At 45.1% G+C, this 14,512-nt stretch overlaps 1 protein-coding gene across 1 annotated transcript in view; it reads left to right on the forward strand.

Annotated features, from left to right (window-relative positions):
• Window positions 1-11,395: 11,395 nt before the first annotated feature.
• Window positions 11,396-14,512, forward strand: part of SARM1 (sterile alpha and TIR motif containing 1) — a 30,767-nt gene continuing 27,650 nt past the window's right edge. Inside the window, exon 1 of the mRNA XM_040422134.1 lies at window positions 11,396-11,850. Coding sequence (XP_040278068.1) covers window positions 11,396-11,850 — 455 coding nt within the window. The remainder of the gene's footprint in view (window positions 11,851-14,512) is intronic.

Consider the following 14,512-nt stretch of genomic DNA (forward strand, 5'->3'; position numbering starts at 1 on the left):
GCGACTGTCGATTCCAAGACCTCGCGGAGTCCCCCAAAGTTCAGGCTAACACCTAGCCCCCTAGCCCCGTGGCCCCTCAGCCAGCTCGGCTGAGCCCACTTGTACAGAGCCTTCCCAGGCCTCTGCTTCACAAGACACACCCAAGATCCAGTAGCAGGATTAAATAGGATCCCTGGAAATGAGCATGCCCTAAGTCCCGGACTGGAACCTGGGGAAACAACACCTCAATGTTCACACTGCCACAGGGCATATGGACGTTATGGAGGGATATGGCCCCACTTGGCAAGAGTAGGAGCCATGTGACTAGCCCAACCACATATTACATAATTATCCGTTCAGTTGGTCGTCAGTGCAGTTTCATTTTAAGAAAGGATTGTCCAGATGGAACTCCCCTTTACGGGCAGTGAACTGAGACATGCAGATGTATTATTTATGATCCTGTGGCCAACAATGTATTGGGAATTGCTGGTTTACAGCACAGATGAGCCTAGAAGTCCAGAGGCATTTATTCCAAACCAATTATATGAACGAACATGGGCTGAACCTGATTTCGGCAGGACCAGATGATTATCCAGTGTATATGGGGGTGTCCTGATTTTCAACCAGTGGCAGAGGTGCAGGCAATGGCTTACTCCCCTTCTTCAGAGCACTTTTACGCTCTGCCAAGCAGTGTAGCCGGTAAGAAGCAAAACCTAAGCAGCAGTGGATGCAGAAGTTGCAACTGCAACTTTGACCATGGGGACCATTGACTCTACTTGCCACATTAAACAACACTATATACAAAAGGGCTATGACATATTAAACTGTGCTATTAAACAGTTCAAATAAATACAGTATTTTACGTGTTTTAGGGCCCCTTTACACTGACTAAGGATTGGGTCAATTTTTGGGAATGAATGTTCCTACAAAAGCTCATTCATGATACGTGTTGTCATAAATTAGGCGCAGCTATGGCAGTCCTAGCACCTAGCGAAAAAACTACTCCAACCCTTGGCTGGTATAATTATTTACCAACATTTATGCCTGTTTCCAGAGCTGGAGTCCTGTGTCCAGCATGCCACCGCTCCGCCACCCAACTGCCGACAACAGCGAAGAACAGCCATACAACTAAATATTGTGACACAGCCGGTAAAAAAGGGATTATATTTATGACTATGAAAAAGTCGCAAGTCCCTAAATAAATGGCCTGGAAACTGATGGACTATAATGTGGTCCTTCAGTTTCCATTTGAGAGGCCATCAAAATAGTCATGCAAGCGGGCGTTTTTGGTCCAATATGTTTGATAGAATCTATGACGGACGGCCCAAACAGAGCCTCCAACGCAGATGTGAACTCAGCCTAAACAGGGAATGTGCTGCCGACAAATGCAAAGTGACTGAGGGACGAAAAATCATAATAACAATCATTTGTCCCCTTTCATGTTAGATCGGGTTGTGTGAAAGACCCTTTAACTGAGCACCAATCTACTTGTACATTGTCGATCAGCGTCGGTCTATTGCCGGGCGCCGGCTCATGTAACATTACCCTTAGAACATGTACAGAGAATGATTCAATGAGGATCAATGTATGCATACACAAGCTGTTGATGTAATATTTGCCATACTTATCACATGCTGTAAATGGCATGCACAGGGGTGGGTTAATAAACTAGTCTGAGAGCTCGGAAGCCTTGACAAATGCCATTTACTAACCAGAATATGATAGCATCACCGTATTGATTGGAGGTTTACAGACTGCAGAAATTCAGCTCCTCAGATAGCAAGAGGTCAAGACAAGGCACAAACAAGACAACAGCAGAAAGATAAGGACATGATGAGCTTCACACATTTAACACTTGCTTATCATGACAGAGACATATCACTGCTTGTAAAACACCCTACAGCAAGGGTCCAGCTTGTGTAGCTATGCTTTGTTCTCACTAGCATTTCTTTCTTTTTTTAAAAGGGGTTTCCATATTTTGTGTTTAAATTCTGAACTGTTTTAAGATAATAATTTGCAGTCAATGAAAGAAAACTTTCTAGTTTACATTCAGAGACTTCTGTGAAGGGGGTGCAATTATGTCCAGTCTAGGCAATGTTCTGTGACTTAAAGGGAATCTGTCACCCCGATTTTGGACTATTTATAGTAATACATATAAGGAGTCCAGATCACTATTTTTTTCCCTACTTCCCCTGGTTCCCCCACTGTCAGCGCCCAAAGCTCCACTGAAATACACAGTCCAGATTGCTGTGCTGTTCTAACATAATGGAGGGGACTCGTGTGCGCTATTGCAAAGTAGCCTTAGTGCGCTGACAGTGGGAGAATGAGGGGCAGTGAGAAAATAAAAAATAGTGATCTGGACTCCATATGTGCAGTACTCATGTATTACTACAGATAATGGTCCAAAATCAGGATGACAGATTCCTTTTAAAGGGGTTGTCTTAAGCAAATGGTAAAGTTGATACAAGGCACTTACTAATGTATTGTGATTTCCCATATTGCCACCTGCTTGTTTCCATGGTTACGACCACCCTGAAATCCAGCAGCGGTGGTCTTGCTTGCACACTATAGGAAAAGCGCCAGTCGCATACACAGTTCACAAATGGGACCCTTTATTGCCCTATCTGCTGCTCTGATGGTCCAAAAACAAACTTTGAAGTTATATGCAAATTAGCTTGCAAGTACCCAAGGGTGTTGTCTATTGCTGCAAGCGCCCGAGCCCTAGGAATTACTTGGCGACAACTCATCCCATGTCTGGCTGTAACCCAGTCTAGTATCCTTCTGCACCTGAAATCCTGTGTCTGCGCACATCACCGCTGGGCCTGGGTATTTACACAGCACTGTGGAAAGGGTTAATGAATACTGATAGACTTTTGGGACTTTCTAGCTAATAATGAGAAGCTAATAATTTTCCACAGTTACCATAAGGGTTAAAGAAGAGTATGTTTTGGAGGGAAAAAAGATAGACTTGTTTACCAGCAAAACAGACTGACCTTTTGAATGTTTGGTTTAGCTATGTTGTTATCTCTGAAGACTTGTTTTTGTCTGGTAGAACTGCTTCTAGGTATTATTGAAGTTCTAATGCAAGTCTATGACAGACGGAAATTGTAACATTGTATCTATTTGGGCTGAGTTTCTCCACTCCACCCCTCCGAATCGAAGGTTCTAGTTTAGCTAGAAACTGTATATAAGAAAAGCAGTCAGAGCCCCTAGTGTTCTGTAGTTAGGGATCAATGCTTAGAAGAAGAAATTCTGCCAGACTACATGAGTGAATTGTCGCATTGCATGTTTTCGTCTTTTCATGTTGTTCCTTGCCATAGCAATGTGCTCCTGCGGTTTGGTGTGCTGACTGACCCCCTTTTTTTGTTTTTCTTTGCAGTTTGTACTGGAGGTGTGGCTGCCTCCCCAGTCATGCACTCCTGACCACCCTGTCTGCCTTCACAGGCTGATTTTAATTAGTGTCAGTGCATAGTCGGGCCTGCTCCCTTTCACTCACTGAAGCCATGGCACCAGGAGTGAGATAGTTTGTGGACTCTCACTGCAACCCTTGGTATCCTATGGCGGCGGTGGTGTTGTGGGCCTGCTGTGTAACCTACACTCCCTGAAGTGTATGGTAGCCGTCATGGTGCCTAACAGGTAGAATTTAGCGTACGAACCCGTCTAATAGAGATTGCCTTGACGTTCGGCAGACGGGCTCAGATTATTTTGTACAAAACAATTTGCCAAGTATCTCTCACTTATAGTGTAGCACTTGTAATTTTTATGCAATTTTGTACTCTATATCACAGTGAATTGTTGCATTGCATGTTTTCGTCTTTTCAGACTACATGAGTGACCAGAAGAAGACGCTGAGGCGAGGATACTCTGCCACAGACCCTGGATTACCAGTCTTTGACCAAGATACCAGCAGTCTCAGAGCAAGAAGGACACCTAGCTCAGGCCATTCCTCAGCACCAAACCCTTCTTCTGCCAGGGAGGAGACTGGAGAAGACAGCTCAGTGCCTTGCCTGTATTGTTTTGCACTTGAGTTTCTCCACTAAAGAAGTGCACTGGTTTACTGCAGACCTGGACTCTCTAAAGTTATTTTCCATTGGGGTGCACCACACCTTACCATCCCCTCTAAAGAGCAGCAACACGTGGTGACACCTCGATGGTGTCCAGGGGACCTAGCGTAGTATTGGGGCCATCTGAAACCCGGCCACTGCACCTACTTCTATATAATGTGTGTGGACACCTCATTATTCGCAAATGTGAAATATACCTCAGAGTGTATACCAGGATTAGAGCAGCTGTATGTAATAGACATCTGTCAGAAATACATGTTTATGTGATAACTATTTATCATAGTGGGGCTTCTATCCTAGGTAAAAAAATAACAAGGGAATCGAGTCTGCGCACTCATCACTGCCAGTGTGTGGCTGAATACAAACACTGTGCATATGGCTTTTCATATAGCAGAATGACTCTGCAATCCTTAAATAGCCGCAGAGAAATCCAATAAGCGCAGGGACTTGTCCTCAGGGCATCCTCAGAACAGCCATACCTCACCAACCGTTTCCAGTAAAATGTTGCATCCCTTTATACAGTGCAGACCCGATTTATTACATTGAGGTTTCACACATGTACAGTCAGCTTGTGTAATAAAGAATTATACAAGTTTCTATTATTTTTATTAGTTTCTGTATATAAAGGGGGTTGTCTCACTTCAGTAATAGCATTTATCATGTAGAGAAAGTTAATACAAGGCACTTACTAATGTATTGTGATTGTCCATATTGCCTCCTTTGCTGGCTTGAGTCATTTTTCCATCACATTATACACTGCTTGTATCCAGGGGTTATAACCACCTTGCAATACAGCAGTGGTGGACCTTGGTAGTGCGCGTATGCCGCAGCTTTTTCTATAGTGTGCGAGCACGACCACCACTGCTGGATTGTAGGGTGGTCGTAATCTCTGGTGGGCTCGGCTGTCCTTGTATTATACGGATAGTCATTCCTCTGAAAGCCAGTCTAAGGCTCCATTCACACGTCCGCAAATGGGTCCACAACCGTTCCGCAATTTTGCGGAACGGGTGCGGACCCATTCATTCTCTATAGGGACAGAAAAGATGCGGACAGCACACAGTGTGCTGTCCACATCCGCATCTCTCACCAGCCTCTTCAATCAGCTGATTGGTGGGGGTGCCAGGAGTTGGACCCTCACCGATCAGATATTGATGGCCTATCCTGAGGACAGGCCATCAATGCTGTACTTCTGGAAACCTCCTTTTAATATGGAATGGACATGTACCTGTGTCCGTGAAAAAAAAAAAGATGTGTCCTTGATTTTTTTAAGGCTGATGGTTCTTGACTAGATTATATTGGTGGTAACTATAACCAATTTACAGCTCACAGTACGTGCAGGTAATGAGTCCTATCCATAGGGGGACATCTATTGGGATATTCTCATCTCTATATTTTATCATTTATATTTTAAGATTTATGTAATTCTTAGGTGATTTTTTATGCGTTTTCTATTTTATCTCCATTTTTTATACACCAAAAATTATCTTTTCCATGTAAGCCCTATTTGTTAGGCCTCATGCACACGACCGTTGTGTGCATCCGCGTCTGTTCCATCATTTTTTACAGTTTAGCGGAGGTCCCATTCATTTCTATGGAGCTGTGAAAAAAAACTGATAGTCCTCCGTTTTTTCTCCGCCTCCGTGATCCGTGATTTCAGTCCGTCAAAAAAATATAACCTGTCCTATTCTTGTCAGTGGAAAACGAAGTCAATGGGTCCGTCAAAAAAAACGGATGCACAACTGGTATGTCATCCGTGTCCGTTTTTTTCTACAAGACCTTGGTGCAATAAAATTACACTTTTCATTAACCTTCCTTTTTTCCCGTCAGACAAAAAAAAAGGAAGACACAAGGAAACACAACTGAAGCAAAATCGGACACGGACCACTGAAGCCAAATCACTGACAGTGAAAAAACACTGTCGCGTGCATGAGGCCTTAGAGTGCCTGTCTTTTTTAACACAATTACGTTTTTTTTTGGAAAGGGTGATTCTATAGACAAGAGCACCTTACCAGGGTGATCAAAAGTGAGCCGTTTTCAGATTTTTATCTATAATGAGTTCTTATCAGTATATTGAGCTACAGACATGTATTACTTATAATCTTTATAATTCGTAATGTTTTTCCAATATGTCCGTAAAAAATGTAGGCTGTCCATGATTTGGGGTAAACTGTCCAGCAACCCGGATGTGTGACAGAATCTTGTGCTGTCATCATTCTTCACACTTCCAAGAATTCTCGCCTAAATCCTCATCAAATCTGCCTCCAATACATGTGAATGGGGTTTTTGTAACCTCGTTCACATGCTGTATAAAAAATCCCAGCCACGGAAAAAAATATCAGACTAGGGGCTCATGCACATAAACGCTTTTTTGCGTTCCGTATACGGACCGTATTTTGATTCCGTATACGGAACCAGTCATTCCAATGGGCCTGAAAAAGACGCGGACAGCACTCTGTGTGCTGTCCGCATCCGTTGCTCCGTTCCGCGACCCCGCAAAAATTATGAGACATGTCCTATTCTTGTCCGTTTTGCGGACAAGAATAGGCATTTCTATAATGGGCCTCCTGTTCCATTACGCAAATTGCGGAAGGCACACGGGCGGCATCCATTTTTTGCGGACCGCAAAAAACGGCACGGTCGTGTGCATGAGCCCTAAGTAGCACACGACTCGTATGGATTCTGCACGGTATAAACTGCGGATTAGCCTCACGTAATTCATCCTTATGCAGAATTATGGCACACTTAAAGGGAGTCTTCAGAATTTTTGACCATGATAATAAGCTGCTGACAACACTAGTTAGAGACTGAGGAGAGCACCGCAAACATACCTTCTCTGGAGATTTTCTCATCAGGAGTAGTGCGAATATGAAGTCTTATTCTGCCACATTCTGCTCTATCATGTGTCCAGAAGCTGGAGCTTTGCTATGAAGTGCTCTCGGCATTGAGCTGCTTCACTACTCCTCCCTTCTGCTCTGAGTGACAGCTATAGTGGTCTCCTGGTTGGATGCTTCAGCTGTCACTCAGAGAAGGGGGCGGGGCTGTGAGGCAGCTCAATGCAGAGAACCTGGCAGAATAAAACTTTATATTCACATTACTCCTGATAAAAACTCTACAAAAGGTATGTTTGTACTGCTCTATCCAGTCTCTACCTAGTGCTGTCAGCAGTTTAGCATGGTCAAAACTGCTGGCAGACTCCCTTTGAACGGATCAGTTTTGTCCCCATTCATTGTGAATGGGGACAAAACGAATCAGTATGCATCAGTTTAGTTGCGTTTTGGGGCCGGACACAAAACCGCTGCAAGCAGCGTTTTTGTGTCCGGTTTGCTAAACACAACAAACCGAATCTGGCATGAAAATCAATGAAAGTGAATGGTGCCGGATCCGGATTTTTTGTTACCGAAAAAAAAAAAAGGAACTGACGCCCATTGACTTACAATGATTTTCATACACATACTAAGCCATCCGGATCTAATAAATGCAACGGCTCAAATTATTTCTGGTTTTGAGATCCTTTGCCAGATCTCAAAACCTGAATTAAAAACGCAGATGTGAAAATAACCTCAGACGAGCGTGTCCTGTGCATAAAACACACACACAGTGTGATTTCCCCATTATGGACACTGCTGGGTTTCGCAGGAGTGTTAGGGGGCTCATGCACACGACCGTATGGCTTTTTCAGTGTTTTGTGGGCCGTTTTTAACAGATCCGTTTTTCTGTTTTTTTGTTACAGTTGTGTTTCTGGTTCGGTTCTGTTTTTCTGTATGGCATATACAGTATACAGTAATTACATAGAAAAAATTGGGCTGGGCATAAAATTTCCAATAGATGGTTCCGCAAAAACGGAACAGATACGGAAGACATACAGAGTACTTTCTGTATGTGTTCCGTTTTTATTGCGGACCCATTGACTTGAATGGAGCCACGGAACGTGATTTGCGGGCAATAATAGGAAATGTTCTATCTTTGAACAGTTTTATTTGCTAACCCATTGAAATGAATTGTTCAGTATAAGTAACGCATCCTGAACTCAAAAAACGGCCAGTATACTGAACGCAAAAAACGTTTGTGTGCATGAGACCTTATACTGATTTATAAGGCTGTGTCTCTGCATGAGCATACTTCTCCAGAATTAGGCCTCATGCACACGACCGTTCCGTTTATTGGGATCTGCAAACAGCGGATCCGCAAAAAACGGAAGCCGCCCATGTGTCTTCCGCTATTTGCGGAACGGAATGGGCGGCCCATTGTAGAAATGACTATTCTTTTCCGCAAAACAGACAAGAATAGGACATGTTCTATTTTTTTTGCGGGGCCACGGAACGGACCAACAGATGCAGACAGCACATGGAGTTCTGTCCGCATCTTTTGCAGCCCCATTGAAGTGAATGGGTCCGCATCTGAGCCGCAAAAACTGCAGCTCGGATGCGGACCAAAACAACGGCCGTGTGCATGAGGCCTTATACTGACGGCATTATGTAAGGTCAAGTTGCTTTTTCCGGACGCTGCTGGCCTCTGCAGGACCAGGAAGCAGATTTGCTGCAGTGGTCATGGAACCAATCACAGGGTACAGTGGCTTGAACACTACGTCATAGCAGTGATGTATTGTTGAAGCCAATATGACCACCAAGTCTGTGATTGGCTGCAGGCTTCACAAGACCAACATTTACATGGGACTGTACATTGGAGGAGGCTGTAGATAGATAGCGATTAGGGATGAGCGAATCGACTTCGGATAAAACATCCTATGAGCCGAAGTTATCACTTTGCAAAGTCTCGTGGTACCTTGGAAATCAATTTGTGAAGTTATTACCCGAAGTCTCGTGAGACTAAGCGAAGTAATAACTTCGGCTCATAGGAGCCAATACATCCTAATACTGTACGGAGCGCGTACAGTATTGAAACAAAGTTTTATGCGAATCGACTTCGGATGTTTCATCCCTAACAGTGATGTTATGCACCTGGGACTGTATGTTGGAGGGGCTGAAAGGAGGGGAGCGATGTTATTTAGCCTATAGGTAGTGATGAGTAAACTTCTGTTTTCAGGTTCGGTGTACAAGTTTCGGGTTATCTAATGCTACTTTCACACTTGCATTCGGTGCGGATCCGTCTGGTATCTGCACAGACGGATCCGCTCCTATAATGCAAACGCTTGCATCCGTTCAGAACGGATCCGTCTGCATAACTGTTTTTTCAGATCTGAGTTTTCACATCGTATATTTCACAGAGGCGTTCCCATGGTGATGGGGACGCTTCAAGTTAGAATATACTAAAAGAACTGTGTACATAACTGCCCCCTGCTGCCTGGCAGCACCCAATCTCTTAAAGGGGGCTGTTATCCGCACAATTAACCCCTCAGGTGCCGCACCTGAGGGGTTAATTGTGCGTATCATAGCCCCCTGTAAGAGATCAGGTGCTGCCAGGCAGCAGAGGGCAGACCCCCCTCCCTCCCCTGTTTTAAATTCATTGGTGGCCAGTGCGGCCCCCCTCCCTCCCCAGTATTATGTTCATTGGTGGCCAGTGCGGCCCCCCTCCCTCCCCAGTATTATATTCATTGGTGGCCAGTGCGGCCCCCCTCCCTCCCCAGTATTATATTCATTGGTGGCCAGTGCGGCCCCCCTCCCTTCCCAGTATTATATTCATTGGTGGCCAGTGCGGCCCCCCTCCCTCCCCAGTATTATATTCATTGGTGGCCAGTGCGGCCTCCCCTCTCCCCCTAATTAAAATCCCCCCCCCCATCATTGGTGGCAGCGGAGAGTTCCGATCGGAGTCCCAGTTTAATAGCTGGGGCTCCGATCGGTTAGCATGGCAGCCAAGACGCTACTGCAGTCCTGGCTGCCATGGTTACTTAGCAATTTTAGAAGCATTATACTTACCTGCGATGTCTGTGTCCGGTCGGGCGCTCCTCCTACTGGTAAGTGAAAGATCTGTGCGGATTTCGTTACGACGGACTATAACGTATGGTCTGTGGTAACGGAATCCATAATGGAATTCTTAGATAACATGAACTTGATAACAGAAGTTCGCTCATCACTACCTATATGCACATGGACGCAAAAAATGGCGGTGTGAGGGCCGTTTAAGTAACAGTTGTCACACGGCCATTTTTATAACCAATTAAAGTCTATGAGGCTGGTCACACGGCTGTTTCTTTAACGGCCAAAGAATAGCGTTAGTCAGAAAGTAGGACATGTCGTGGGATTAGGTGTTTGGTTATTTTTGGGCGGAGTTAGAGTCGCGTGCGGAAAAACTTGCTTTGCTCGCCACAAATAATGTCCCTCTTTTCAAAAGTTGTGAGGTATGAGTATGGACCTCAGATAGGAGTGTGGTTTTTTAATGTTCAGGCTAGAACCCCAGGGCTTGTCAACTTCAAGGCTGGACAACCCACTAATTGGCTTCTGTGACATTAGCCACCATGTAGCCTGGGCCTATAATGATGAATCCCTGTCAGCACTACACCAGTGTCACATCACCCTATGTATTCTAGAGCCCATAGGCCCCGCACAGCCTGCTGCCGGGGTCCACAGCTCAGCCATTACAACCCCCCGCGCGCTCTTTGTGTCTGACTCAATAACTCCTCACAGAAAGCAGCACAACAAGCCCATGCTGCCGCCTGTGAGCACAAGCGCCCGCCCAGGCTGCTGATTGGACAACAGCGGCTTCAGGCCACGCCCCCTTATCGAATCATAGGAGGACGAGATAAAAAAAAAGCCCCGCCTTCCGCAGCGGCTGAGAAAGCTGTAGCCGAAAAAAGCAGTAGAGGATGTTGTCGCCGGGGAGACGGGATCTGACTGTTGCCAAGGGGTGGGGCAAGGGTGTGATGACGTCACCCTGCGGCTGCCAGTCTCGGTGAGATGCTGGGAATCCAAACGACAGAAGAACCGCAGGACAGGTAGAGGGGAGAATCACAGGGGGCTGGACACAGCCGGGGGGCTTGATTGCATTGCTGGGCTATGTGATCATGGGTTTAATGGATGCATTCATATGAAGTATATTCAGGTGCACCTCCTAGCCCTACAACTACTCCCCTCAGTGCATGCATCTGACGAGCAGAAGGTGACTTGATAAGTTTCCGTTGGTGTTGTCCTAGTGTCATAGCCCCGTGTAGAGCTAATGCATGAGATCCTGTATATTTTATGAGCCAGGATAGGAAAGAGTTAAAGGACTCCGATGAGGATGACACCCTCAGTCTGCCCGCGGTACATGAATTAACCCTCTGATGTCCCAGCAGAGGGAGCAACGCCTGGTTTACGGTTTTACCTAAAAGACGACCTTCCTGATGGCTGCGCCTGATTTCTTTTCCTGCAGGTAACAGATCGTCATTCTGTCAGTCCAGAAATGCTGTAGGGGGCTCCATGGTCCTCACCCTCCTCATCTCGGCCTATAAACTCTTCAGATACATCAACATGTTCAACAACGAGCACCTTGTCGTGCCGGGCTACGTCAACAGCATTTGCTGGTGGCAGAAGTCAGGGGGCACGAACAAGGGTCAGCAGGTGTCTCCCGGGGTGAGCACCGACGTACAGACGGCTCTGGATAGAGTCCTGCCCGATCTCCATGTTGCTATCTCTAAGCTGAAGCAGGCCATGTGTGAGACCAGTATATGTGACACCATTGACGAGATCTTTCAGATGGTGGAAGAGGCCTGGGTGATGCCGGCGGTGGGAAGAGAGGTCGCCCAGGGCTTGTGCGAGACTATCAGGCTTGAAGGTGCTTTGGATCTGCTCCTCTCCTTTCTTCAGTCAGCGGAGAAGGAGGTGAAGTACAAGTCATGTCATCTTCTGGAACAGATTCTGGTGTCGGAGAACAGGTAAGGGATGAAGGGACCTCGGGATGGGGGGGGGGGGGGGGGGTGAATCGAGTTTACAGATTATAAAGAGATGAGACGTATTTTATAAAGAGAGCTGGTCATTAAAGAATGAAGAGCTATCACTATGACTATAGAGAGGGCTTAAAGGGATTTTTGGAGGAGCTTTCGAGCCAGATTGTCCTTCAGTGAATCCAGAAGGAAGAAGAAGTAGAAGTCCTTCCTTTATACTTTTGATTCCTGGCTTTGGCTGAAGAAAAATCTGCCTCCAAACCTCCTCTAAAAACTCAACGTGAACCTGCGCTAGAAAATAGGGGTGGGCAACAAGCAAATTAGATCTCCCCCTCACTTGCTGTTTTCATAATTTCAGCCCACATAAAACCCCTACTGCCATATACATTCCACAAAATAGCACCATATAGAGCCCAAATTATTTGCAGTATCCAGATAGTACCCCCTTAAAGGGGTTGCCTGGTTTCAGTAAGAAACTGGACATCACTGGGGAACAGGTTGCAATAAAGAACTCAGCGGGACAGCGCCGCTCAGTTCTCCGACCGAGATCTGTTTACCTGCCTGCAGCAGTGACCTCATGTTGACAACATATTATATGCCAACTTCAAGAATATAGCTTTTTTGCGGAACGGCACGGACAGCCATTGATATAACTGCCTATTCTTGTCCGCAAAACGGACAAGAATAGGACAGGTTATATATTTTTTTGCTGACCACGGAACGGAGCAACGGATGCGGACGGCACACGGAGTGCTGTCCGCATCTTTTGCGGCCCCGTTGAAGTGAATGGGTCCGCATCCAAGCCGCAAAAACTGCTGCTCGGATGCGGACCAAAACAACGGTCGTGCGCATAAGGCCTTATTCAGTTACACCACAGGTGACGTTATATAGCAGTCTGAAGGTGACGATAATTCCAATATATGTGGTATTTTGTTTGATTTCAACCACAGGTGGCGTTAAAGGATTTTGTATACAGATATTAATATTGTCACCATACAAGTAATTATAAAAAGTTTTTACAGCCACAGTACTTGTGGTCAACCTCTGTATTGCGTAATATACAGGTACTTTACCAATCCCGTAGTGACGGTGTGTCTCCGGGCCTGATGTCTGCTCCTGCAGCTTCTCCTTATGCGTGCGTTTTTCGGGATCCCGCGCAGTGTCACGCGTGACTGAAAACCTTCCACGTGGCGTCCCACGTGATATGGGGAGGTTTGTCTTTCCTGGATCCTAAAGTCCAGGCTTCAAATCAGCCGGTCTTTGTTTCCACGTGGTGCAGCTGAAGAAATGATTAAACATATAGAATCCGGGGATCTAGTTGAACAGAGGTTGATACTTTGTTGGTTTTCACTGCTATTCCCCAAACGCGTTTCGGAGCCCAAAATGCTCCTTCCTCAGTGGTCAGCAGTGAATGGTCCAGGAGTTCCTTTTATAGGCATTATGTATCTCCAAAGGTGGTGCTTATTAAGGAAAAGATATTCACAAAGTGTGGATTGGATTCAGAGGTTTCTATAAATCGCATACATATTATTACTAAACATTCCAAAATTGCACTATGTAATATGGTAATAAAGGTAATAGAGGTAATAGAATGACATATGGATCAAAAAAACTGCTGTAGCCTCATCAAACAAAGATGGAAAATGCAATCGGATGTTACAAACACATGCTATACATATATGTTTGACCAGATGGTACACATATTGTATAGAACACATATGTATAAAAAACGTATGTGTATAACCAAAAAAAACTCATATGCGGTTTCTATGCGTTTTTTATATATTGATCAATATATGGCTTTTTTTTTTATCCTAATATATGTCAGTATATATATTATACAGAAAGTAAAACACAAAGCACATAAATATTCAGTTTTTTCATTTTTATATACTATTTTTATGTCATGTACATTACTTCATTAAAATTGTATTCCCAGTGATCCTTCCATGCGGTGCCTCACTTTGCCTAACTCATGAGTCAAACCCTTGGTTATAAATAGGATTTTCATGCATCAAGTCTATGCTGTTAGTTGTCATCTTTATGTGTAAATTATTCTTTTTCATTTTTGAAGTTAAATGTCTTGCTAGTTGCAATCCATATCTCGACTTGTCACGTTATGAACTAAGAGGTGAAAAAGGACTGAATGTACAAAAGGAGAGTTACCGTATATATACCAACTTACTGGGCAGACTGATATGTATGGCGTTTGTGTGAAACTATCATTTATTGATTAAATATCATTATTCATATTTTTAGTTTTTGATGTACATTTAGACCACTGACGTTGGACACCTGACAGTTATATAGTGGGTCTCTGTAGGTGGTGGTATCTATCCCTTGTCAGGGCCATGCAAGGTGATTAGGAGGTTCCTGACACGGGATCCCCCCTATCGGGGCGGCTATTCCGTTTTTGTAGGCAGGGTTAATAAATTATAGGGCAAGCTGGAGGGTCAGATCATTTTCCTTTCCCAAGCAACAGTGATGGTCAGTTCGCAGTGTTCGCCAGCGAAAACATGCGGGCTGCCATCTTGACTCACCCGTCCGGCGATGCGCAGGTAAGCCCTTGCCTGTGCCGGGAGCCGGTCTGAAATCAAATGCGGTCACCGGCAGCAGGTAGTTCAGAGAACAGCTCCCGGGGGCCTCCATCGGG

Source organism: Bufo bufo, chromosome 3 (genome assembly GCF_905171765.1).
Source record: "Bufo bufo chromosome 3, aBufBuf1.1, whole genome shotgun sequence".
In the NCBI taxonomy this organism is placed as follows: Eukaryota; Metazoa; Chordata; class Amphibia; order Anura; family Bufonidae; genus Bufo; species Bufo bufo.